Genomic DNA, 24,747 nt, shown 5'->3' with positions numbered 1-24,747 from the left:
CTAAAGCGTTGGAGGAATATTAAGTATATTGCTAGTCTGTCATAGTAATAGATATGAAAGACACATAATTATAGAATGCACCAGGAATCCCTAGTCATTTTAAAACCCTTAAAAGTATGCAGTTCAATTTTTAAGATGTCGCATTAAGTGTAGATTTGTACATTTTAAAGGAAGTTTTAAAGACCCTGGTGATTTCTGTAAAACACCCGATCTTGATTTTTCCCCCTTTTAAATCATCGTTGCTCTCTTCTTTTTATTTTCATAATTCCTAGGCCGACTCATTAGGCCTTTTCATAAGCCTAAATTTGCATATTTTGGCAGCCAGGCACACAGGCTCAAAGTCGCAACAAAAAACAAACAGAAATAATATGGAAACGAATCAGAACAAGGGAACAAAACAAAAAACAATTAATTAGATGGATCCCCCAGCATTGTGGAACAAATTCAATTAAATATGCTACAAGGAAAATAAATTTAAGACACAGGCAGATTTATTACATGAAATTTTGCTGGCAAACAAATGTTGAAATTTAAATTGTTCCTTCTGAGGAGCTCTGTCGACATTTTGTCATCGTAGCGTCTCAGGGCGCACGAATTCCCGCTCCGCTGTTAAAGCTCGTCTAAATGCCAAACAAATTAAATTGTAATTAATCATTAGGTCGAACCACCCCCCTTTTATGCCATTCCGCCCCAACACGTGCTGAGCGACCTATGACAACGGTCCACGGCAGTAAAATGTCTGCCAATTAATTACAAAACGCATGAGAGGCCAGATAAGAGCGGCAGCCATTAAGGAAAACGCCGCCAACGACGAGAGGACAAACGAAAATGGCACACACACACACACAAAAAACAGGATTCGAGCGTTACTGCAGGGATACACATGAGCAATTAACACCCGAGATGTGACTTTGCCGTCTGCCTCGGTGTATAAATTAATTGATTTTTTGCAGCTTCGCGTTTGGCCCGCGGCGAAAAGCGGCAATAAAAATTATAATTATGTTTGGGCAGATTTCGTGTTAATTTAACGATTGTCAAACAGTCGTAAGGGGTTCAACACTTGGTAAAAGTATTTAACATTGTTGAAGATATCTGCTAAGTACGTCAATTATATTACATTTTTACAAAAAAATTAAACAACATTTTAAAATATTTCTTAAAAGGCAACATGGCGTATACGTTATATATTTTTATATTAATTAGTTACCTTATTTCCTACAATATAGGTTGGTGAAAATTTAAGCTATAATTTGAAACAAGTTTGGATTCTCACAAATAGGGTTCTCATAATTATTCTAGTTTTGTTAACTGAATTTGACTTTTTTCTAAACAATAAAAACATTTTATTTTCGTATTCTCGCATGCTTTACTATGTTATTTCCAGACTTCCTTATTGTGCGCACACGTCAAGGGGGAAGGCCCCTTCCAGGGATCGAAATTGATTCCTTCGTGTTTGCCGTCAGCTTTGGGCTGTTGCCTTCTGTGTAATTGTCGTTGCTCGTTAGCGGCATCTGACCCAATTACTAAATACTGTATTTTCTTTGGCTTTTCACAATTTGAGCCCTAATTGAATTGTTTAGTTTTGTTTATTTTCTCATTCGTTCTATTTCACGCGGCTAAGCCGTTGGTGTTGGAATGTTTTTCTAATTGATATTAATTGGAAATGTATGTTTGGTTGTCTGTACATATATGGGTTTCTTTCTTTATCAATTGCTTTATTTCAGAAATTAGAATCCTAATTGAAAATGTTTAATTGTATAAAAAGAGAAAGAAAGAGTCAAGTATGTAAATATTAACAGAACTTTAAATAGTTAATAACCAATCTTTAGGCCTATATCAGTTTAAAAGGGAATTAATTGGTAAAATATTTTTTCAGTCTGAGAACTGCGGCTTTAAACGGCTTCAGCCGTTCATCAAGTTCATTTATGATTAACTTGGCCCACACAAACCAGCCTCAGAGAAATTGGCTTACTTCAATATGTGTTATGCACCGCGACAAACAAATAAACAAAGAAACGAGCAAACCCACAAAACAATGAAAACAAAGTAAGTCGAACATTTTCTGGAACGGTTGTACTCGTACAAGGACACTTGAAAAAATTTGATTCGCATTCTATATACAATTTGCAATAAAAAAAAAAAGCTTAAATATTTTTTAAAACTCAGAACAAAATATTTAACTGCTCAAAGAATAGTAAGCTAAAGCAACAATAATACACTAAACATATTGGTTTATTTTGCTTGATAATTTTCAATATTTTATATATTTGTTTTTAAGTGGATTACATTTAACTGTAATCGTAATGCGTCGACACCAAGGGTGTTACTTTCTCTCCGCCAACTGCCTTCGAATTTCCCAGGCCAACAACATACATATGTGGTGGCGGCGACGGCGTCGGAGGCGGATGCTGCAGGCATTTGAATTTCCCGCAGGCAGGAAAAGCGAGTTTTTGGGTGTGGAAAGAGGGTTCGAGTTAAGGTACATACGAAGGTTTGTGCGTTTTGTTACTTGTTGTACATTCCCAACACCATTATTTCGTTCATTTACTCGATTTTCGTGCTTTTCATCCTTTATTGTTGTTTGCTCGAGTGCCGTTATCATTTGTCGGTTTATTTTGTGCCATATGTGGCTGGGGGTTTCCTCTCCTCCTCCCTTTCTTATCCTACTTTCCCCCTTTCATCCGGTATCCTGGGCGTAGCGTGGGCGCAGTTTATGCCTTCAGTTGCTTTGGGAGACCCCAAGGCAAGGCGAACCCTCCCAGCCTAACTCCATCGATGGAAAAAATAACTAAGCTAACCCTAAAGTGACTATACACTCGTGAAAAAGATGGTTAAACGTTAAGCTTTCCATGATCCATTAATTTCTTTTAATATTTATTTCAAGCAACTTAATTTGTATTTTTAAATACTAAAAATATCCTAGTTTTGCTTTTGATTTTCGTTAAACTTGAATATAGATATTTTAAAAAAAGTTGGAGAGCTTAAATTTTAAAAACTCGGGACTTTGTATCTGAAACTTTTTAAAGAACAAACAAGCGACCATCATACTTATACGTAATTTTAATAGATTTCTTTTCCAATCTTAAGATAAGAACTAGAATTCGAAAACTATATATTTTATTTTAAATTAGAAAGGAAGCTAATTTTGGGAAGCCATTTTGCAACTGAATCAAGGGACCACATTTTGAATATTTCATAACTAAGCTAAAAATTCACTAATCTCAATTCGTTTACAGGTTTACAAACCTGTATACTAATTGTATATTTTTAAATAAATAAAATTTTTTGCAATTTTTGAGAATTATAACGATGTAACCCCTTATAAAATTTTGAAAAATATCCGAAAAAAAAATTTTTTTCTGGAATGGCTAGAAAGACTTGCCTGTTACTGCTGATCAAGTATATATATGATTCTTGGGGTTAGAAATGACTTCTTCAGTTACTAAAATTATAATAACCGTCAAGAAGACGGAAATATTTGAATTCCATATTTTTTAAAGATCACCAAATAATACCCCCAAATAGTTCAAAATTAACCATTTTTTTTGCAGTTTTTACGATTGGCCTCATCTGGTGCCACTTGCACGTAAGGATGTGTTAATAATAACAGATGCACAGAGGCGTGCGTGTGAGAAGGTGCTATTGCGCCAAAGGAGCACTTACCTTTCTCACTCCTGGCTTAGTTTCAGTCCTGACCTTTAGCCGGCTTTTTGATTAACTTTCGCCCACCACCTGCTCATGGCAAGCGCCCTCACTTTAACACATTTTTTTTGGTTTTTGTTGTTAAAAGTTCAAAGTAACGGTGCCAGCGTTGCCAGACGTTGCCGGATGGCTGCGTGGAGGTCAACAGCTGATTTGGCATCAGCTGCTTTTTGTTTACTTCGCCGATTCTCGGCTTCTGTTGTGGTTTTTTCTCATTCGCTTCTGTTTCCTCTACGCCGGGCACGTTTTTCGCGTATTTTCACCGACATAAACAAAAGCTATTTATATTGCCAATTGGCCAAACAAGAGAGGCGAGCAAAGTGCGGCAGTAAAATGCTTTGTTTTATTCGGCCGCCGCAGAAGTTTCCCGTTTTCGAGTGCGTGTGGTTGTGGATGTTGGCCAAAAACGAGGCTGCGGCCAATTAATTCAAAGAAGCAGCAGTAGCAGCAGCAGCAGAAGAGGAAGCACACGATTTATTAAGCAGTTTTGGCTGCCAAAAATCCAAGAAAACCCAAGGGGCTCACTCTCAACGCCTGCATACCAGAGGGAAACGTGGCTCTGTCGAGAGTTCCAAGGATATCTTACAGTTTCCCGAAAACAGGACATGCTGTGGTATGTCCTATGCATTTAATATATGTACTAATATATATGTTTTCATAACAAAATAGTGGTAACCAGAATAGTCTAAAAAGAGTTATTATTTATAACTTATTTAAAGATACAATTCTTGATAAATGAAACAACGACAAGGATCATAAATTAAGCTTAGAAAACCCATATAGTGAAACCCCTTTTCTAAGTCAGTTTTCAACCTTTTCCAGAGAATCTAAAAACGTAATATCAGTGAATTTTTCCTAAATACTTGCACTGCCTCAAGGTGGGAAGACAAAAGCCACACCCGGAACAGATACTAATTTATAGATACTAGCTTCAAGAGCCAAGAATGCGGCGGCTAATGGGGTCAGCTGTTGTAAACAACCATTACGATCTGATTAACTTAATGTTGTAGGTGAGAAATCAGAGCCAATCGGAACCCGGAACAGGACTCTGGCCCCTCTACAGTACTGACAATTTAATTAATGTACTCGCACACCGTTACAGATGCAGCCACAATTAGTTTTCACAACAATGGACTGATGCGAACAGTTGTCGGCCGATGTCTGCCAAAAAAAAAAAAAGGAAAAACGAAATAAAGCAAAAAAGGAAGGGCAACATCATCAGCAAAAGAGCAAGAGCAACAAATTGCTAGTATCCCAGCAGCAACAACAACAATAGCAGCAACATAAGCATGCAGCAGCGGCCCGGTCGTATCAACAACATTTGGGCTAGAATTGAGCAATTTGCCAGTGTTGCGGCTGCCGTGGCGTATACGTAATATTAAAAATAGGTGATAGCGCCCCAGGCTGCAGGCTGCAACAGGATGAACAAGCGCAACGTAATTATAGGAGGCATCGTGGCCAGCCTCCTGGGCCTGGTGCTGGGCGTTAACTTCTACTTCATGTACTACCTGAGCGCCGAGGAGGGTCATCTGGCCAGCGTACGGGCGCTGGAGAATATGATCCGGCACAAGATGCGGCACCTGAAGCCCGCCTACCTCAATCGTAATCCCCGCTTCTTCATGTTCCGCAACAAGCTGCTGAAGAACTACAAGGCAGCGCCGTACGAGAACGCCAGCGTTCTCTGGGACATTGCCAATTGGGTGAGTCAACACTGTAACTATGCCCCTCTGGTATTAGAATTCCTAATTACTTGGGTCCTTCTTAGTGGCCGCAAGAGAACGAAGTGTATCCCATGTACGACTCCTCGATGGGTCAGCTTTTGGAGACGCTGCGTCGCGAGCCAATTACACGGGTAAGCAACCTGGCGCGGGGCACACAGCTGAAGCTTCTGGTGCGACTGTCCCAGCAGCAAAAGGTGATCTTCAAGCCACAGTGGTATCCGCGGGACGAGGTTATCGAGGGAGTGGTGTACAGCGGCAAGGATCGGCACACGGCGGAGGTGTATGCCTTCTATCTGGGCGCCGTGCTCGACCTGCGATGGACTCCCATCGTTGTGGGTCGTGTGGTGAACCTAAAGAGGGAGATCTATGCCAACGGTGACCCGGAACTCCAGCACACCATCAACATAGAGACGGATGAGGATGGCAGGGAGAGGTATTGTTTGTACGGGAAGTGCCACTACTGCAACGAGGAGGAGACTGTCTGCGGCGATGAGAGGCACAACATCGAAGGCGTACTTATCTACATTGTGCCAGGCACGCTGGCCAAACGGCGATCTCCGTGGCAGCGTACCTACAAAGACGACAAGCGGGCGCCTTGGGAGGACGACATGACCTACTGCAAGTAGGTGACTTCTATAACCAGAAGAACTCACCTTAAAATGGCATCTTGATAATCCTTTAGGTCGCTGAAGAACAAAATGGAGACGATCCGCCTGTTGGATCTTATAGATGTGGCCATCTTCGATTATCTTATACAGAATGGAGATCGCCATCACTACGAGACGCGGGAGGAGCGCGTGGTGCTCATTGACAATGGCAAGGCCTTCGGTAATCCGAACAAGGACCATTTGGATATACTGGCGCCCCTCTACCAGTGCTGCCTGTAAGGATCTTTATAGCTTAAAAACTGCAATTATAAAATGTATTTTTCAGCCTTCGCAAGTCCACTTGGGATCGCCTTCAGGTTTTTTCCGGCGGCGTGCTGACGGAAATTGTTGATCGGCTGTCCAAACAGGATGCTTTGTATCCTCTTATAACGGACAAGCATAAAAAGGGAATTGAACGAAGGCTCTTGGTTGTGTATGCGGTTGTGGAACACTGTATGGACATTGAAGGCGAAAAAATGTTCAAAACTCTTTAGGATTCCCCCAAATATCAGCTGAAACGGAAGCCAGAATTTCAGGATCTTCCCGTTGTCACTTTCCACATCCTTCTTAAGAAGTTAGCTAAAGTTAGATAGAGAAGCTTATTCAATAATATTAGTAAATTTTTATTGCTGCGATGGCTGTCACCTATTCAAATGTTTCCTTTTAGAATTAAGACATTCTATTGGCCCTTTTTAAATAGTTTTTAAGTAGGGATGACAACATATTAATCGATATTTGATGGAAGAGTGTATATGAAAATTTATCCAACCGAAATGTATGTAATGCTCGCATATCTCCTAAAGGTGAACAAGTTTTTTTAAGTCTTTCTATATTTTTTCTTTATTTTTCTTTTCTGATATTATCTCAGTCCAAGCTCAATTGAAATGTAAACCGAACCCCAAAAACATATCCGATAGCCTACTTGTAGATATCGTTGTTATTAAATAGGTATATTATAGATATTTTCCAAATTTAAGAATATATTTTTGTAACGAAAAACGTGTACAAAATTCAAAATAAACTTCAAATCAAGTGCACTATTGAATTCACATTACCCTTATGGATAACTAGTCACAGTTACAGTTTATTTCTTGCCCTCCGTCTTTACATTGCTAAATGTAAAAAGCTTGTTAAACTGCTTATTATTGCGATTGTTGGGGCGGTTCTGAAAACAATAAGTACAAAATCGATTAAACAATGAAGGTAACCTATTTTTTAAGATCAAATCCTTCTTAATTATGAAACTTACCATTCCGCGCATTTGCTGCTTGATCTCTGTGCCGCGGGCTCTTTGGGCTCCGCCCTTAAACTGCCGGAAGTCCACATTCTTGTAGTCAAAGTTGCCGCCTTCGACCTTAGTCTTGGGCTGCGGCACCTGCTGGCTGGAGCTTTGAGGATGAAATGATCGATTCTTTCGCTGAATTTGCCTGCGCTTCTGTTTTCGAATATCTTTTCTAGACGGCGCTTGTGGCTGCTCCGTGGGTTGCCTTTCAATGGGCGTCTCCACGACCTCGTCATCGCTATCGACGGGAATTGAAGCAGCAGGTTCTGGTTTGATGGGATGCGTATTCTCATCCTTTCGTGCTCTCTTGCTGGTGGTTGGCTGCTGATCCGTTGAGTCTGGTTTTCGACTTGTTTGGTGCTTTCGCTTCAGTTGCTCCTTGAGGGGCAAGGAGTAAATGGCATCCTCCTCATCTGCTTTGGAGGCAGGTGTCGCTTCTAGCTTGATATTTTGCGCAGCCGCTGGTTCTGCCGGACAAAGACGCCTATTGAGCTGTTCACTACGCTCCCGGGCCATCTGATCGGCCTTTAGCTGCTCCATTAATGGCAGGATGGCCAAGTAACGCTTGTAGGGCATGCGTAGCATCTGGCTCTCCTTACGCAGATGGGCCCAACGAAGTTCCTCCTCTTGGGTGGGTTTGGGTGGCTTGTCGAACAGAGCCATTGCCGGTGGTTTCAATAGATTCTCTTTGATACTCTTTTGTCGGTGCAGCTGAAGTTTCCCCGTAGCGCTGCGCTTCAACAGCGTTGGTAGGTCGTCACGAGCCTCCTCCTGATGCGAAAAGTCGTGTGGACAGTAGAGTTTGCTGCTGAAATCTTTGGTCGAGGGCGGCAAAGATGCCTGTGTGCTGCTGCGGGCCTCCAAAGTAGGCTGAAATAGTAAGTATACAGAGTGGTTAACAGACTATAAAGACTACACCACGACCCTAAAAGATGGATATTGATATATTGAAACCTCATTTCATCGAAAATTCTGACTTAGTCTTCTATTGAGTATATAAATGGACCTCTAGAAGCAATAAACACACAAGTTAAGCCGCTGTGTCCTAATTACCTAAATAAGAAGCTCTGCCCTGATACATTTGGCCTGCTTTTTAGATTTCTTTTGTTAGTCTTCCTGCGGAAGGATGTATAATAAACTGAATCATCGATAATGTCGGAGGTAATGCCTCTTCATTTCAAAATTAATTACAATTAATGGATAATGGAAAATTTTTGGAATAGCCTGTGGCGTTAAACGACATGTTCCAGGTGCTGCTTGAAATCGCTTGGTAACTCACTTTAATCAGCGGCTGTTCGCGTGCCTTCAGAACGATCTGATGGAGCGCGTGCAGCTGCTGCCGCACCAGCGGCGGAATGGGATTGCAGCAGGCCAGGATGCCCTGCATCTCGCGCGGTAAGCTCTCCGCGATCTGGAGCATCATGTGATTGGGCAAGACATAGCCATAGCTCTCGTCCTCGGACCGCGCCGTCGCATCTCGCCACTCAAAGATCCCGCGAAGAGCGTAAAGCTGTCGATTATCAAATGAACGCTTCGTCTTTCGCACCAAGTCCAGGTGAGATTCCGGACCGATATGGGGCTTGCTGTAGCGCTTCTTGCACACATCCGTGCTCATTTGATATACAGTATTTAGCAGACCCGGCTCAGTCTGCTGCTGCAGAAGATCGTTGGTCATCCGTTCGTAAACGTAAATAAGGAAGTGGGTGTCCTGGCGGGCATAGTCGACCAGCTGCTGCGGCAGCGGTCGCATCCGCCAATCGGCCAGCTGCAGGCTCTTGTCCACGTCCAGATCCAGATAGTGTTTCAACAGAAAGGCCAACGACAACCTGGCCATATTCAGGGCTTTGGCTGCCCGGTGCGTGTCAAACATGTTGACAATATACAAGGACAGGTCACGCTGCAGCCACTCAATATCCAAGTCGGCGCCGTGCAGGATCTTTAGCTTCTTGGGATCTGTCAGCACCAGATTCAGTATGTGCATCTCATCACGCAGTGTAAGAGTATCAAAAATATAATCCTTGGAGCGTGTGGACATTTGGACAAGGCAAGTGATGCCCATGAACGTGCGGTACGAGTGGTGCTCCACATCGATCGCAATCTGCGGGGCCTGCCTCAGCTCCTCCAATGCCGTTTTTAACTTATCCACCGTGTCCACCAGCATCAGCTCGGTGTCGGCCATCAGGGATGGCAATAGTGGCTTCTGCTTTTGCAGCTGATCCACCGGGGGTTCAAATTTCAGCAGCTCGAACTCGTACGGGTGCAGATAGGACTGGATATTGCCGATTTCGTCGTATTCGGCCAACAGAGCCAGCGGTTTCAGCGAGTTGGGCTTCTCCTTGAGCCGTGGGCAAAAGGGATTCTGTGCACTGTTGTCCACTGGTTCCTTAAACTGCATCTGTGGGCGCACAATATTTTTGGCCGTGAAAAGGCGTGCGGAAACCATGCTTCGCTGTGGTGTCGTTCTATTCCAGCTACCCGCCTTCGGTGTCTCCGGGGCTTGAGAAGAGCTACCTGTAGATTGCTCTGCTGACGAGGAGTTGCTGCTCATGACATCCACCTGAGCCTCAACCACTTGCTGGGGGTTCCTGCGCAGGCCGCTCTTAATGTCCAGGTTTGTGTTAATGCGCTCAAGAAGCATGTCATTGCACTCCTGCACCAGCTCAAACTGCTCATCCAGTTGGCGTCTGTAAGGGAGAGGATTTCGGAATGAAATGTGCACTCCTTTGTAATTCGCGTGTTCTTACTTGCTGATGTCGCCCTTGACCTCCTTGGCATGCAGTACGTTGCCGATCAATCCCACCACGCGCTGCGACAGGTTGTCCATGACACGTGCGAAGCCCGGATAGCTGAGATACAGAGAGCGAGCGGTGCCCTGGGGAAAGGCATTCGCTGCCCGGGTGGCGGCCACCACATTCTTGAAGGCTTGCTGCGAAAGTCAATTGAAAATCAGTGAGGATGAACGGATGGCGATAGGAACTGGAACCCACGTTTGTGAAATCCGCAACGTCCTCCGAGTGGTCCCGCGGCTGCTCCTGCTTAGCTGTCTCCGCCTCATTCTCTGTGTTATTTCTTTTCGGCGGACGCGGCATTTTTTTTATTTTTTATGTATGTTTTGTGTGCTTTTTTCCTTTTAATAATTTTTTTTCGTTTATCGGATTGTGGAAAATGTGCGTGTTTTCTCTTCTTCTTTTGAGAATGGAATAACAACAGCTAGAATTTGGAGATTGTCAACACTGCCGCCGGCGAAATTTGAACACTATAGAGCACTACTGTTTGGCGCTGGCCGCATAACAAAAAAAAAAAACAAGCTCGTTTCGACTTTTCAAATTTGTAGTCCAACTTATCATGATGGTGATCTTGTAGTGTGCACAGACAAATAGAGCCTGCTCCGACCCGGTTTGATTATAAATACAGCACATATGCTATCACTGGCTATTATTTATAACGAAAGACACTTTGCAACACTGTCTGGCCGTATTCAAAATGCGCGCAGTTTTAATTAAATTAAATTAAATATGTTATTATTAAAGGGGATATGTTGGTACCATGTTAAATGAGGAAATACAATTACTTAATATTATAATCTAACGACCAGAAGCTTAAAACAATTATATTGAGATATTACAAGCAGCTGATCGCCAGTGTGTCCACACCAGCTGCGCCGGCAGCCAGCGCCAGCAATAAGAAGAAGAAGAAGCTACTCCAGAAGAAACAAACGGAGTAAAAAGTAATTATTAAACATAAATTAAGTCCGTTTTAGAAAGATACAAACACGATGCTGGACCTATACAGGCGCACAGTGAAACGGTTTCCACTGGGCAGTGTCAGCTATATGTTTGCCTATGGCTCCGGCGTGAAACAGCAGGAGGGCTACGAAAAAGTGGGCAACGGAACTGCTCTACGTCCGCCTCCAGGCACCGTGGTGGATCTGGTTTTCTGTGTGCGTGATGCCCTGGGATTCCATGCGGAGAACTTGCATCGTCACCCGGAACATTATTCCGCCTTGCGACACTTAGGACCACGCTTTGTGGCCAACTATCAGGAGCGTTTGGGTGCCGGAGTCTACTGCAACACCTTGGTGCCACTGCCTGACCTGGGACTGACCATCAAGTATGGTGTGGTGTCGGAGGAGCAGTTGCTGGAGGACCTGCTGCACTGGCGGCATCTCTATCTGGCCGGCAGGCTACACAAACCGGTCACCGATCTGGTTAATCCCGCAGATAACCCGCCCCTAAAGGCGGCCCTGGACAGGAATCTGCTCTCTGCACTTCAAGTCGGTCTGCTGCTGCTACCAGAAAAGTTCACCGCCTATTCGCTATTCCACACTATCGCTGGCCTAAGCTACAAGGGAGATTTTCGAATGATCTTTGGCGAAAACAAGCAAAAGGTCCACAATATAGTTAATCCGCAAATCAGGGACTTCTTTGCCTTGTACCAACCTTCTTTGGGACAACTCTCCAATTTCGTGGCCGTCAACATGAATGGTCAGGAGCCAGGAAGTCGGAAGCCAGCCATACTCTTTGAGCAGGATAAATCTCAGGCAGCTACGGTTCAACACCTGCACCAGCTGCCCGGGGAGCTCAGGAAGCGTCTCGAGCGAAATGCCGCCTGTCGTGGCGACTATTCCGAGGTGGTGGATCATCTCTCCATGGTGCCTCAGCTGCCCGAGGTGCTGCAGGCCTCCGTCAACGACATTGTGTGGCGCAGCAGTGTCACGCAATCGCTCAAGAACATCGCCAGTGCTGGCGTTCTAAAATCCCTGGTCTACAGCTACCGAAAGGCCCAGAAAACTTTTGCCGTTTAGGATTCTTATATGGGATAGTTCCCAGGCTGCCATTTACCGACTAAGTTGCCCCTCCAGCTGCATTTTGTTATATAATTTTAAGTCTAAACGTTGTTAATTGCAATATAGAAACCGTAGCCCAAGCCAAAGCCATGAGTTTTCTTGAGGGAACCGTTTTTTGGGGCTGGGTTTGATCCCAAATCTTTACGGCTTGGGCTTGGTTATTTTTATATTTATTTATTTATCTTAAACGTGCTTATTTATTCTGACTTCCAGATCATGTCCAGCGAAGATAGTGACAGCAGCAGTTCATCCAGCGACGAAAGACACCGGGAAAGGAAGCACAAGAAGCACAGCAAGGATGTGGACAAGTCCAAAAAGAAGAAGTCTAAGAAGCACAAGAAGGAGAAGCATCGTCACAATGAGAAAAAACGCAGCAAGCGCGAAGAGGAGCAGCCATTGTTATATCCTCAACCTCCTCCCAATCCCATTGTCAATATTCCAGAAATAGCTTCCAGTAGCGAAGATGCCTTTGGACCAGCTCTGCCGCCTCATTTGAGGAAGGATGTGATCCTGGGGCCCTCAATTGAGAAACAGGAATCGCCACCCACGGCCATGATTGGACCCATCCTACCAAGCGATTTTGCTCAGTCCAAACCATCAGAAACAGAATCCGCATTGAAGGCCGATGAGGCTTCAGATGATGACGACCTGGCAGACACCTTTGGCCCTCTGCCGAACGCAAGTAAAGTGGAGCTGGAGGAGCGAGCTCTGGCCCTTAAACTGGCTGCTCTGGAGGGCGGAGGATTGGGTACCTCTACGGACCAAGAGGTCCGCGAGGAATGGATGCTGGAGCTGCCGGATGTGGGACTAAAGAGCGGCCTCGCTGCCCTGGGCAACATGAAGCGTACCTTTTATCAGGGCAAAGAGCGGCCTGATTTCAGTGATCGATCCTCCTGGACCAAGACGCCTCAAAGTGAGGCGGCCGCCGCTGCTGCGGGGCCCAGAGCATGTAGTTCCAAGGAAATGGAGCAGATGGCCCAAGCAAAGTATGAGCAGCAGAGGGATGACGAGCAAGAGCGCATGGCCAAGAAGCATAAGAAGAAACACAAACGCGAGGAGTCCCTGGTGGAGCTGCACCAGAAGAAGCTAAGGAAGGAACAGAAGGAGAAGGTGGGTGGCAATTAAACACGAAGAAGTATATAATTACTAATTTACAATCGGTTTTCTTTAAAGGAAAAGGAACTAGCTGCCTCTGGTTCGAAGCCAGAACGAAGACCCTTCAGCAGAGATGTAGACTTGAAGCTCAACAAGATCGACAAAAATCAGACCAAACAGATTGTGGACAAGGCCAAGATACTGAACACCAAATTCTCCCGGGGACAGGCCAAGTATCTGTGAGATTATTGAAGGTTTATAAAATTTTAATTAAAAATAATTGAATAAAATTTAAAAAGATTTTGAGCCTTTAACTTATTTTAAATCGACATAAATACGTGGGATGAGGTCGTGAACTTAATTAGACTTTTTACAATCTAGAAGTACAAAAATTTAGGGCGTTATCTCATCGCTGCGGCGGTGGCTTCGGCTTGGGAATCTTGGCCAGCAGCATCTGTATCTCGTCCTTCTCCTTCCAGTCCTTCCACAACTCATATAGGTTGACAATGGCTCGCACTATCTCCTGCACCTTGTCCAGATCCACATTCAACTCGGCGAACCACTGTTTGGTGGCGTCCTTTTGCAGGATAACGCATGCTATCTGCAGGCAGGCAATGGCGATCTACAAAAAATGATTCCAATCAATTGTTCAGGTTTCTGGCAGGTTAAATTCCCACCTGGTAAGGTGGATACAGCAGGCAGACATCGGTGCGCAGGGAATCGTTGACGATCCTCCAGCTGAGGGTGAGCAGCTGGTCCTCCTGACCCATGTCCTGGACCAGCTGCAGCAGTGGTCTGTACGGCTGGTAGACGATCAGGCAGCAGTCGAGGTTCTCCAGCAGATAGAACTCGCACTCCAGGATGTGGTTCGTGCGGTAGGGAAACTCCTGCGCATAGGCATAGCTAAACTTGGTCTTGATGGCCGACTGGCAGATGGAGATCAGCCGGGAGTTTGATATAACGCCGAACTCCTCCACTTTGGACGCCAGCAGAATGCAGGTGGGCGCCAGCAGCAGGGGGTCGATGTTTTTCAGGGAGTTCCGTGCGTAGAACCTCTTGAAATACACCGTGGCGGTGGCGATGACCTGTTGCCGCAGCTTCAGCTGCTCGCCCAGCACCTGGATGACATTGGCAAAGAAAATGAACACCTTCTGGTATTCGTCTTCATTTAAGGCCAGCAAATCGTGTTGACGCTCTCGGAGCAAATCTTGTTTGTCCAGAATCCACTGTTGCGAGTGTGAGCTCTGCCAAAAATTGCCCGCCATTTGATAGAAAACAGGCCAGGCTACAAATGTCTGTCGAAATTGTCCGTTTACTTTTCCAATAAAATGCTTCTTTCGATATAAATCGCGGAAAATTATAGAAAAAGGAAAATTTGTTTGCTTGCCAAAAACAGTGTGTGCACACCCTTCGATTTTGCAAACAGCTGTTCGGCTGCAGCCAACTTAACGTTCTGGTGCTGTGACTGCCGTGGGTGTGTGTGTGATTTTTCATCAACGCCGCGGACGAAAAAGTCTTAATACTTTATTTAGTTATTAATATTGAACGATAAAACTTAACGATGGCGTTGCGTGTCCTTGGAGTGTCGCAGAATATGCGCACCTTTGTGCGTGGCGTTGACATGATCAAGGTAAGTGCAAAAAACAATCGATTGATTACGCTCAACAGGATCTAAATTACGTAATTGTAAATTGTCAATAATGATTGTGTTTCTGGTTAGGGTGCGTTTAAATAAAACAAATTAAACCACTTCTGGCTGGCCCCCCAAAAGCCACCGCTGTAATTTCCATAAATCTTTCGAAATTTGTTTGGAAAAGTCTTTACACTCACTTTGAGGTTATGTGTAAGGTTTACTTAACTTTTACTAAAAGTTTTTCCATATTTCATATTTTGCAGCGCTACAAGTCTGCTGCCACCCTGCAGAAGACCCTGCTGAACATACCTGCCACCCAGGTGACCAAGCTGGACAACGGTCTCCGCGTGGCTAGCGAGGATTCCGGCGCTTCCACCGCCACCGTGGGACTTTGGATCGATGCTGGCTCCCGTTCCGAAACCGAGAAGAACAACGGCGTGGCCCACTTCCTGGAGCACATGGCCTTCAAGGTTCGAGTGAACTATTTCCCCGAAAAATCCGTTTTTATACTTCATTTAAACCTCTTTCAGGGCACCGCCAAGCGCTCGCAGACGGATCTGGAGCTGGAGGTCGAGAACCTAGGCGCCCACTTGAATGCCTACACCTCTCGGGAGCAGACTGTGTTCTACGCCAAATGTCTGTCCAAGGATGTGCCCAAGGCTGTCGAGATCCTGTCCGACATCATCCAGAACTCCAAGCTTGGCGAGTCGGAGATCGCCCGCGAGCGTTCGGTGATCCTGCGCGAAATGCAGGAGGTGGAGAGCAACCTGCAAGAGGTGGTCTTCGATCACCTGCACGCCACCGCCTACCAAGGCACCCCCCTGGGTCAGACCATCCTCGGACCCACCAAGAACATTCAGTAAGGATTTGTAGTTACTTAATTCCTCTCTAGCTTTGATTAATACCCTGCTTATCTTTAGGTCCATTGGCAAATCCGATCTGACCGACTACATTCAGACCCACTACAAGGCTTCGCGCATCGTTTTGGCTGCCGCCGGCGGTGTCAAGCACAACGATCTGGTCAAGCTGGCTAACTCAAGCCTGGGCGGCCTGGAAGCCAGTGTTCTGCCCCCAGAGGTGACTCCCTGCCGCTTCACCGGCTCTGAAGTGCGCGTCCGTGACGATTCCCTGCCCCTGGCCCATGTGGCCATCGCTGTCGAGGGCTGCGGCTGGACCGACCAGGACAATATCCCCCTGATGGTGGCCAACACTCTGGTGGGTGCCTGGGACCGCTCCCAGGGTGGTGGCGCCAACAATGCCTCCAACCTGGCCCGTGCCAGCGCTGAGGATAGTAAGTAAACTTGAAAATGACTCATGTTTTTGGACTTGATTCCAATTATTTCCCGGCAGACCTTTGCCACAGCTTCCAGTCGTTCAACACCTGCTACCGGGACACTGGTCTCTGGGGCATTTACTTTGTCTGCGATCCCCTGCAGTGCGAGGTGAGTAATCAATACTGAAAACTGAAGCTTATGATTTACCGAAATTCATACTCTTTTACCAGGACATGCTCTTCAACGTGCAGAGCGAATGGATGCGCCTGTGCACCATGGTCACCGAGGCCGAGGTTGAGCGTGCCAAGAATCTGCTGAAGACGAACATGCTGCTTCAGTTGGACGGCACCACGCCCATCTGCGAGGACATCGGTCGCCAGATCCTGTGCTACAACCGCCGCATCCCCCTGCACGAGCTGGAGCAGCGCATCGATGCCGTCAGCGTTGGCAATGTCCGCGACGTGGCCATGAAGTACATCTACGATCGTTGCCCGGCCGTCGCCGCCGTGGGTCCCGTCGAGAACCTGCCCGATTACAACAGAATCCGCTCCTCCATGTACTGGTTGAGGGTGTAAGAGGGAGGTCACACCGAATCCCCGACGTTGTTGGACATGTAGTTTAATTCAAAAAAGAAAATTTCGCCCTTCAGAGGATCAGTAAACCGATAATACCAAAAGTTAACAAGTAGTGCTGGTAGTTTATTGATGTGTGTACTTGATGGGGATGCCGGAGAGACCCTGCTGCAGCTGGGCGGGCTCCGTCTGTCCCAAAGCCGGGTCTAATCCCTGCCAGGTACGGTCCTCGAATGAGAGTCCCGTGTCCGTGGTCATTAGCGCCATTTTGGCCTGAGTGGCCAAGGCTAGGGATGCAGGATCTCCTGCGGTTTCCAGTGATTCGTTGACTGCTCCCCTCAGTTTCCCGCTAACCAAGCTAACATCGTTCTCGGGAATGGCTTCCACATCAAAGGCCAGAAAGCTACGTCCCTCCGGTAGCAACTGCTTGAAGTCCGTGACATAGGCTTCGGGATACCTCATGTGCCAGGCGGGATTCAGAGCCATCTCTGCTTCGAATACGGAAACAATGGGCTTGTAGTATTCCTTGGAGTCGTACATGTTGTTAAAGGGGCAGCCAATCAAGACGAAGCAATCGATCTCCAGGAAGTTGGCCAGTTTGGCCGGATTGATCCTTCCTACGGAAATCAGCTGCGTCTTAATGCCTCTGCCCTTTGCCATGGTCTGAAGCCGTGCCACCACATCCAGGTAGCCCTCCGCCGTCAAAGTGGCCACAATTAGTCCCAGCGTCTGTGCATCCTTGCACTTTTCGATGTGGAAGTAGCGACGACGGATGTACTGAGCCGTAAGGGGATTCTTCGAGCTGAGGGTGGCGGCGGCGCCGTCGTACACATACCACTGGACGGCAGCAGGAGCAGTCAGAGATAGGTTAGCGAAGCGCTGGTTATCAGCACCGATGAAAATGCATATGCGCTCCAGATTGGTAGCATTAGTGGAGGACTCTCCCCCAATAGGGGGAAATAGCTCCAGCAAAAGATTCTTCGGTTGCAGGGCCTCTTCAAGTTGCTTTCTCAGCTCTTCCCCTTCCAGATTCTGATAGCCAATGTCCAAATAGACGCACACCTCTCTCTCCTTAGACTCTAGACGCAGAGTCTGCAGTTTTTCGAGAAGAGCACTCACTTCCAAGGGCATCTCCGGATAAAGGTAAAGCACGGGCAAGCGGGTGGCCCTGCTGCGGCAGGCATTTCCAAAATGAATCACACTATCCGCCTCAACATGGGCAGCTGCTATCTCATCCACACAACAACTGCCGTAGGTGGTATCCGCCAGGATGAAGACCTTCACGTCCTCCGATGCCAGTAGCTCGGTTAAGGCCACACTGATGGCATTGCTGTGAGGCAGATAGTCATCCGGGAATTGCAGGCACACCTAAGGGTAGAATCTTAGTTCTGCAACTCCAAAGCGGCACCACTATACGCACTCTTTTGTAACCATTCTGGCGAATCCAATCGCCGCTTACTTTCCTGTGATTTTCGTTCCAAATTTGATCGAAGGTCACTGCTTGCTCCGTCTCCGTGTTCCTCTCCAGGGCCGCGGTGTCCGAGCTGGAGAACGCCGATGCAGTGCCTGTTGCGGATGAACTCATTGCCAGGCGATCTTTGTTCCAAATTAGAGGTGGAGAAACATCGATGCGAACATCGATGACATCGATGTTTTCGAAACATCGGAAACATCGATGCTTAGCGGGGCAACATCGATGTTTTTTCATTTATTTATTGTATTAATTATATTTTAGATTACTACAGATGGCGACTCCTTTAAAACGTTTGCTAAAAAATACTTCTGCGTTCTCGCATCTTCGCACAAATCTGAAAGAGTTTTCAGTAAAGCTTCACAACTTATAAGTGAGCTTCGCACGCGGCTCCTCTTCCTTAAACAAAAACAAACATGGAAAAATATGTAAATATATATACTAGAGTTCGGGATAGCAATATCCTAAAAAACTATTATTTTCTTTGGACCATGTATATATTGAAACATTGATATTAAATTTGTTTTTGTTTTTAGTTTTTATTTACAAACTAAGAAAAAGAAACTATATACCAAAGAAGTGGAACATGAATATCATGAAGTTTTATTTTAATTAGTTTTTTGTTTTTTTTTTTATTTAACAAGTGATTAAAAAAATTGAATTTTTGTTGAAAATTTGACTTTCATTTTTTTAATATTACAAATTAAAATAAAGTTCATATACACTAATATAACTGTTAATTTTTTTTATTTAAAACATCGATGTTTCATCGATGTTTTTCGCCAAAAACATCGAAAACATCGATGTCCCCGAACATCGATGTTTCTCCACCTCTATTCCAAATCGTAATAAAATAAACAAAAAGATGACCAACAGTAGGACCGTATCAGGATTGTTTAAATATCCACAGCCGCTTTCGCGGCTTTTGGGCACACTAAAACGCTGAAACCCTCATGATCGTGAAGTCTGGCAGCACTGTCTGCTAGTGCTGGGCAGCGCCGTTGTTCGGCTCTGACCGCAGGCGTTGCCCAACACTAGCATCAGCTGCCCGCTGCCGTCATCTGTGGATTCTCAACGTTCAATAGGAAAGTTTGCTTAATTTAATGGAAATTCTCAATGAAACTGGCTTAATTTTGAGGCAAATATTAATAACTATGCAGTAACTAATTTGCCGCTCCCTTTAAATAGCTGGAGAACCCTAAATTCACCTGCAAAAAATGTAAACAAAAAGGTTATGTAAACTTCTGTGGTTTCTTGCAGCGTGAGTTGAAGAGTGACTGAAAATGTTGGGACTGCAACGATTCGCCGGCAGCATTGCCAGCCACCTGTACCGCCGGGCGGCCTACAACAGCAATGTGCGGGCGGCAGGCTTTTCTTTAGCCACCAACGGCCTGGCGACGGATGCAGCCGAGCCGGAAGCACGCACGCCGGCATCCGAGGCGGCGGCCAAGAAGCCCAAGGGTAGGTGTATTCCATATGATATACAACGTCTAATTGGGAATCCTTTTCTAGGTCAAATGGTTGCCGCTGCGTTCGAGTCGCTGCGCAACGACAATCCTAAGGATGAGAAGAAGACACCCGCCTCAAGTAACATAGATGACCGCATAGTGAATGCCAAGACGGTCAATGGATTGCTTGCCATCACCGAGAACAACAGTGCCTTCTCTAGGAAGCATGCTCTGAGGATTGTATCCATTCTGGCCGAGTGGAGCAGCGTCGATCGGGTGAAGATATCCGAGTTCGAGAACGACACGAGGTTCCTGCGCATTTGCCGCATGCTGGGACGCACTGTTCCCAAGAATAATGGTGCCGCCACCAATGGCAAAGCTTCCGGCGACAGCAGTCAAGCTGTGAAACGTATTTCCGGCTTCCGCACGGACGATCTGAACACGGTCTTGGGAGTAGCTGGCGACGATGAGGCGGCCAAGTTGATAGCCAGCATCAGTCTGCCCCAGATGGTCAAGGTGATGAGCACGCTGGCCCAGCGTAAGCGGCGCAGCACTCCCTTGCTGCGGTCCCTGGCCTTCAACATCAGCAGTGCCGCGGAGACACTAGATCTGAAGCAGTCGGCGGATGTGCTGTACGCCATGTCCACGCTTAACTTCCAGGACTCGGTGCTGGGCGCCAAGGTGTGTGCGGATGTGCAGGCGGCATTGCCAAAGAATGTGGAAAGGTCTGCTGTTGTGGGATCCATACTCACCAGCCTAGGCATTTTGCGGTACCGGGATTTGGGTGAGCTTGAAATCTATAAACTTATACTGAAGTGTATTAACAATTCCCTTCCTTAGACATCTTGGAATCCCTGACGCAGTGGCTTCTTAAGAACAGTGAAATCTGCCGCCCACAAGATCTCAGCGCCTACTTCCTCACTTCGGCCCTGTTGAACTTTAAAAGCTCCCAGTTGGAAGATGTGAGCAGCAAGCTGGTGAAATCCATTGTGCGGGAGGACTTTACCAAGCAATCCGAATGGCTGAACTTTGTGTGGTCTCTCACAATGCTGGGACTGGTGGAACCCAACCACCTGGCTTCAGTTTTAAGGTCTGTTCTTATTAAGAAATCCCTGAAATCATTTTAAAATTGAAATTTCCAATAACTTTATCAGTGCGGAATTCCTGGAGCAGTTGCAAAAGGACAAGGCCGGCGTCACAGCAACATCCAAGATGAGGCTACTCAACCTAAACAGCTATGCCCAGCTTTTGGCCGTAGACTACAAGGGACCACTGCTAGCCGCCGACAGTCCCGCCTTCCAGGTGCCCATTGCCCATCCCAAGGCAAAGCAGGTGCTAGTCACTGGCATGCTGGATGCTCTCAAAAGCCTGCTTCCGGCCAGCAATCATGTCCAGAGCTTGGTGGACAGTAAAATGGGCTTTCTCATAGGTGAGGAAAAAGACGTCTGAATAATGGATTTTTGTTTACTAAGCAATCTCCTTTCCAGATGCACTGTGCCACTTTGATGCTAACAGAAATCCCCTGCCCCTGGATAAGGAGAATCCCAAAGCCATTAGGTTTGGTTTACAAAATTAAATGCGTTAGTTCTCCCGCTCATTCCATGCTTCTGTTTTCAGAGTGGCACTAATGGTCATTGATTTCCACGACATTTGCCACGGAACGCATCGCAGCGCCAGCGGCGTTACGAACCTGACGTTTGATCTGCTGGAGAAGAGTGGTTACCATGTTATACCCGTACCATATAATGAGTTTAGCACCAGTGACAAGTTATTGAAACGCGTTCAGTATCTGGAGGCAAAGTTCAAGGCGATTGCAAGTAGCAAATAATTGCAGTTGTAGTTAATATACTTATTTTCCTTGTAATGTTTGATCAACATTTGAATTGTTTAAATTTTGTAAATGTAAAATTAGGCGCTGAATTACATGCTAAACCCAAATGTTGGAGTGTGTTCTGTAGATCGATTTAAGAAAAGCGCAGACACGTAATTTAAGTGACAGATTGAGCATATTTTTAAATGGTTTAAACGGCGTCGAGCTGGCTTGAGCGTTGCTTATTCATGCCCACCTTCCACCACTGGCCTGTCTCCTGGAATTCGATGGCCACGGCAGCCAAAGTATGGAACAGGCTGCGGGCCAGCATGTGCAGGTTGCTTATGTGCAGTATGAACTTTGGATCGTAAACTTTATCGATATCGTCAATCTTGTAGTGGTCCCGAGTCTCCCGCTCCGTCAGGCAAATGCAGTTCCAGGGAGCCCAGTCATCGCTCTTAATCCAACGCGGCAATCTGTCGGAGAAGACTTCTATCTAAGCGAGGGAAGAGTGTGTATTGTTTTTTCGGAAGCTACCTTAGTTCGCTGAGATTCTCCGATTTGCTGAGGGCCGAGTGTCCATGCCAAATCTTGTCAATGATGTGACGCACATCGTCCGGCTGCATTACAAATGCGAACGAAGTGGCGCACTTGCGTTTGCGTTCATCCCGGTGAATGCACCGCAGGATGGACTGGTAGACAGTGTTCTCCGTGGCCGTGAGCTGGTGGACATTATACAAATTAAACAAACTTAGGAGGTCTCTGCCTAACCCACCTTAAGATAGTAGCAGTGCTTGCAGGTGTCCACATGGCTCTGGCGTGTACGAATGGCGAATTCGGCAAACGTTTTGACCTTCTTGCAGACGATGCACATGCGCGAGGGCGTCCCTAGGGATGTACAGCTTAAATATAGGAAGAGATCCCTGGCTTAGTACTTACTCTTCTTGGGCTTGTCCTTTTGGAACTTGATCAGGTCAAAGAAGAGAATGCTCTGGCGCTTGCGCAGAATTTCCACATCACTGGATTTGGCGTATAGCAGCAGATTCTTTTCACGATCGAATAAGTCAAAGAGCTGCGATTTTTACAGTTCTGATTTATACTTATTAAACAAGATTAAATGGTTGGACCCACCTCAGGAAAGTTAGGATAACATGTCTCCTCTGTGAGCACAGCCATCACTTGGCGAATGAATTCCAGGCGATCATCCCTCTTGCGCGGCTTACGCATATCCTTGTAGATCTCTGTGAGAAAGCGCACGCGCTGTGTGCTCAAGAGGTCCATGTGGATCTTCGAGTCCTTGTAGCCAATCCACTCAATCGGCTTGCCCATCTCCTTCAGCAGCTGATCGTTGCGGAACTCCTCCATGGACTTGTAGACTAGATTTCGCTGCCGCTCCACACCGTTCAGCAGCTGAATCTCCTTGTCCAGCAGGATATTCACCTCGGCAATGCGGGCGGGGCCCTCATAGTTGGCCGTGATCCGCTTTAGCTCGGCCTTCTTCCAGCGTGCCACCTCCGCGAAGAGCAGATCGAAGTCGTCCTTGCTGCGGGGAAACTGCTTGACCACCCGGTGCCGTTCCACGCGCTGCTCCACGCACTTTTCGTACCGCTCGTCCTCCTGCTCGCGATTCTGCACCAGGCGACTGGAAAGGGATTTCATATTAGCGGAGGAAGCTACACTCCCTAGCCTGGCTAAGAAAGATTACCCACCGATACTCTGCGGCCCGCTTGTGGATGTATTTCCAGAGGATCCAGCGTCTCCAGTTGCGCTGAATGAGCAGAATCTTCTCGAGCTTCCGTTCAGCCCGCTCCTTCTGGGCAAAGGTCTGGTACTTTCCAGGGACAATGGTGAAATCATTGGCTGCGGACACATACATGATGTTGATGCCATCTAGGTGGCATTGTACCGACTGCTCGTGGGCCGTGTTCTGGAAAAGAAGTGCATTTCAATTATCAATCCACTTAGGAACTGCTCGCCCGACTTACCAGAATCTTTTCCTTGGGCTCCCATGTCTGCGTATCCCTGGACTTGTACTTCCTGTACTTGATCTTATCGAAGTAGGGCCCTGTCTGGGTGAAGGCATCCAGATACTCCTTTCCGCTAACCTTATCCCGGTAACCACACAAAAAGGGCTTGACGATTGCCGCATTTTCGATCTCCACCACCACATTCTTCGGCTGGCCATCCTGAGTGTCCTCTCCGGAAATGTGGACCGTGATGAAGTCTGCCAGGCGGTGCTTGCTGTATAAGGATAACAGTAGTTTCAACTTATCTGCATGGTTTGAATGTGTACTCACTCGAAGTAGACTTCCAAGTCCAACTTGGGCAGCGAGGTCTGACTGGCGTTAGCATTGCTGTTCAGCTCCAGCTGGAACTCATGGATCCCGAAATCATCCAAGGCAGTGGAGTTGATGGGTAAGCTGTCGCAGAGCACGCTACCATCCTGCAGGAGCACCAACATCTCAGGCTCTACCTCAAACTTGCGAGCAATGTCTTGCTTCACTTCTGCAAGGGTCATGCAGTTCGGATACACCTGGGCCACAATGTCTGACTCGGAGAGCCGGAACTTGACCGTCACATTCTCCACCTCCACGCAGCACTCCTCCGATTGCTGCTGCTCGGACTCGGTGCTGCGTGAGTCAATGGGTGTCGGACATCCCGGTGGCTGCCTAGGTCGCTCGCAGGGCTCCACATTCAGTTGAACGTTGCACACAAATGCCGGCGGTCGCTCCTCGACGCTCATCTTGGCCCATAAAATATATTTATCAAGGGCGGAGTGAGGGGGGACAATTGTTTTCAGTCAAAGTAATTCAAAATTGAAGCTAAGCACCGCCTGCTGAGACAACGGAGTCTCGAAAAGATGGCCATGGGGCGGGTCCCACGAATTTGTTCAATAAACTTGAGGGCCGCTGCTAGGCGCCCTGTTGTGGCAACGGGTTGTAGGCCAAAGAGCCCATTTGGCCTTTATTTCTCGCGTGCGAGTACAGTGGAGCCCAAAAGGTATGCATTAAGTGGGAAAATAAAGTTAAGAGCTTAACTTATTTGTATATTATATTTTCAACTACTTATTATGAGCAGCTTAGATTAATCTAGACCTACACATTTGTAATGATTTCCCTTCTCCAAGATCTCTAAGCTTGACTGTATTTTAGTTTTCTCACGCATTCGCACTGGATTTTCACGAGGTGAAAGCTTCCCATCATCTAATTGGCTCCCCGGCTTCATTGGGCATTTCCAAATATAATA

The 24,747-nt window shown here is 46.4% G+C and overlaps 9 protein-coding genes across 10 annotated transcripts; 5 read left to right on the top strand and 4 right to left on the bottom strand.

The window, feature by feature from the left end:
- The first annotated feature begins 3,925 nt into the window (after positions 1–3,925).
- On the top strand, positions 3,926–7,107 carry LOC108075533 (glycosaminoglycan xylosylkinase homolog). 2 transcript variants are annotated; one of them, XM_017168030.2, is made up of 6 exons: positions 3,926–4,315; positions 4,525–4,712; positions 4,805–5,402; positions 5,468–6,045; positions 6,106–6,306; positions 6,357–7,107. In XM_017168030.2, the coding sequence occupies exons 3-6, from the start codon at positions 5,124–5,126 to the stop codon at positions 6,562–6,564; spliced, it is 1,266 nt and encodes a 421-aa protein (XP_017023519.1). In that variant the 5' UTR covers positions 3,926–4,315; positions 4,525–4,712; positions 4,805–5,123; the 3' UTR covers positions 6,565–7,107. The 2 variants fall into 2 exon arrangements, with proteins under 2 accessions (XP_017023519.1, XP_017023520.1); XM_017168031.2 differs by lacking the exon at positions 4,525–4,712.
- On the bottom strand, positions 7,031–10,481 carry Rrp6 (exosome component Rrp6). The gene is made up of 5 exons (XM_017168027.3): positions 10,340–10,481; positions 10,097–10,278; positions 8,632–10,036; positions 7,320–8,222; positions 7,031–7,235 (listed from the first exon to the last, which is right to left on the bottom strand). Exons 1-5 carry the CDS (start codon positions 10,439–10,441, stop codon positions 7,155–7,157), a joined length of 2,673 nt encoding a protein of 890 aa, XP_017023516.1. The 5' UTR covers positions 10,442–10,481; the 3' UTR covers positions 7,031–7,154.
- A 345-nt stretch (positions 10,482–10,826) lies between these two features.
- Positions 10,827–13,566, top strand: LOC108075534 (GPALPP motifs-containing protein 1). The gene is made up of 3 exons (XM_017168032.3): positions 10,827–11,079; positions 12,412–13,308; positions 13,372–13,566. The coding sequence occupies exons 2-3, from the start codon at positions 12,415–12,417 to the stop codon at positions 13,534–13,536; spliced, it is 1,059 nt and encodes a 352-aa protein (XP_017023521.1). The 5' UTR covers positions 10,827–11,079; positions 12,412–12,414; the 3' UTR covers positions 13,537–13,566.
- LOC108075535 (phosphatidate cytidylyltransferase, mitochondrial) lies at positions 11,079–12,295 on the top strand. The gene has a single exon (XM_017168033.3). It carries the CDS (start codon positions 11,128–11,130, stop codon positions 12,154–12,156), a length of 1,029 nt encoding a protein of 342 aa, XP_017023522.1. The 5' UTR covers positions 11,079–11,127; the 3' UTR covers positions 12,157–12,295.
- A 3-nt stretch (positions 13,567–13,569) lies between the features above and the next one.
- On the bottom strand, positions 13,570–14,558 carry CycC (cyclin C). Its single transcript, XM_017168034.3, has 2 exons — positions 13,971–14,558; positions 13,570–13,915 (listed from the first exon to the last, which is right to left on the bottom strand). Exons 1-2 carry the CDS (start codon positions 14,556–14,558, stop codon positions 13,700–13,702), a joined length of 804 nt encoding a protein of 267 aa, XP_017023523.1. The 3' UTR covers positions 13,570–13,699.
- A 35-nt stretch (positions 14,559–14,593) lies between these two features.
- UQCR-C1 (Ubiquinol-cytochrome c reductase core protein 1) lies at positions 14,594–16,884 on the top strand. Its single transcript, XM_017168029.3, has 6 exons — positions 14,594–14,923; positions 15,190–15,396; positions 15,457–15,785; positions 15,847–16,217; positions 16,277–16,368; positions 16,431–16,884. The coding sequence occupies exons 1-6, from the start codon at positions 14,855–14,857 to the stop codon at positions 16,773–16,775; spliced, it is 1,413 nt and encodes a 470-aa protein (XP_017023518.1). The 5' UTR covers positions 14,594–14,854; the 3' UTR covers positions 16,776–16,884.
- Dph2 (Diphthamide biosynthesis 2) lies at positions 16,866–18,394 on the bottom strand. Its single transcript, XM_017168028.3, has 2 exons — positions 18,193–18,394; positions 16,866–18,140 (listed from the first exon to the last, which is right to left on the bottom strand). The coding sequence occupies exons 1-2, from the start codon at positions 18,355–18,357 to the stop codon at positions 16,899–16,901; spliced, it is 1,407 nt and encodes a 468-aa protein (XP_017023517.1). The 5' UTR covers positions 18,358–18,394; the 3' UTR covers positions 16,866–16,898.
- An 847-nt stretch (positions 18,395–19,241) lies between these two features.
- LOC108075644 (FAST kinase domain-containing protein 4) lies at positions 19,242–21,524 on the top strand. Its single transcript, XM_017168188.2, has 7 exons — positions 19,242–19,328; positions 19,504–19,704; positions 19,756–20,475; positions 20,532–20,781; positions 20,846–21,120; positions 21,179–21,248; positions 21,309–21,524. The coding sequence occupies exons 2-7, from the start codon at positions 19,527–19,529 to the stop codon at positions 21,517–21,519; spliced, it is 1,704 nt and encodes a 567-aa protein (XP_017023677.1). The 5' UTR covers positions 19,242–19,328; positions 19,504–19,526; the 3' UTR covers positions 21,520–21,524.
- On the bottom strand, positions 21,520–24,318 carry LOC108075643 (IQ motif and ubiquitin-like domain-containing protein). The gene is made up of 8 exons (XM_017168187.3): positions 23,799–24,318; positions 23,487–23,742; positions 23,211–23,428; positions 22,633–23,143; positions 22,441–22,573; positions 22,277–22,389; positions 22,039–22,223; positions 21,520–21,977 (listed from the first exon to the last, which is right to left on the bottom strand). The coding sequence occupies exons 1-8, from the start codon at positions 24,242–24,244 to the stop codon at positions 21,713–21,715; spliced, it is 2,127 nt and encodes a 708-aa protein (XP_017023676.1). The 5' UTR covers positions 24,245–24,318; the 3' UTR covers positions 21,520–21,712.
- Positions 24,319–24,747: the final 429 nt, after the last annotated feature.

This window comes from Drosophila kikkawai, chromosome 3R (genome assembly GCF_030179895.1).
Source record: "Drosophila kikkawai strain 14028-0561.14 chromosome 3R, DkikHiC1v2, whole genome shotgun sequence".
Lineage (NCBI taxonomy): Eukaryota > Metazoa > Arthropoda > Insecta > Diptera > Drosophilidae > Drosophila > Drosophila kikkawai.
Note: the sequence above shows the minus strand (reverse complement) of the source record. Positions and strands in the feature narration are given on the sequence as shown.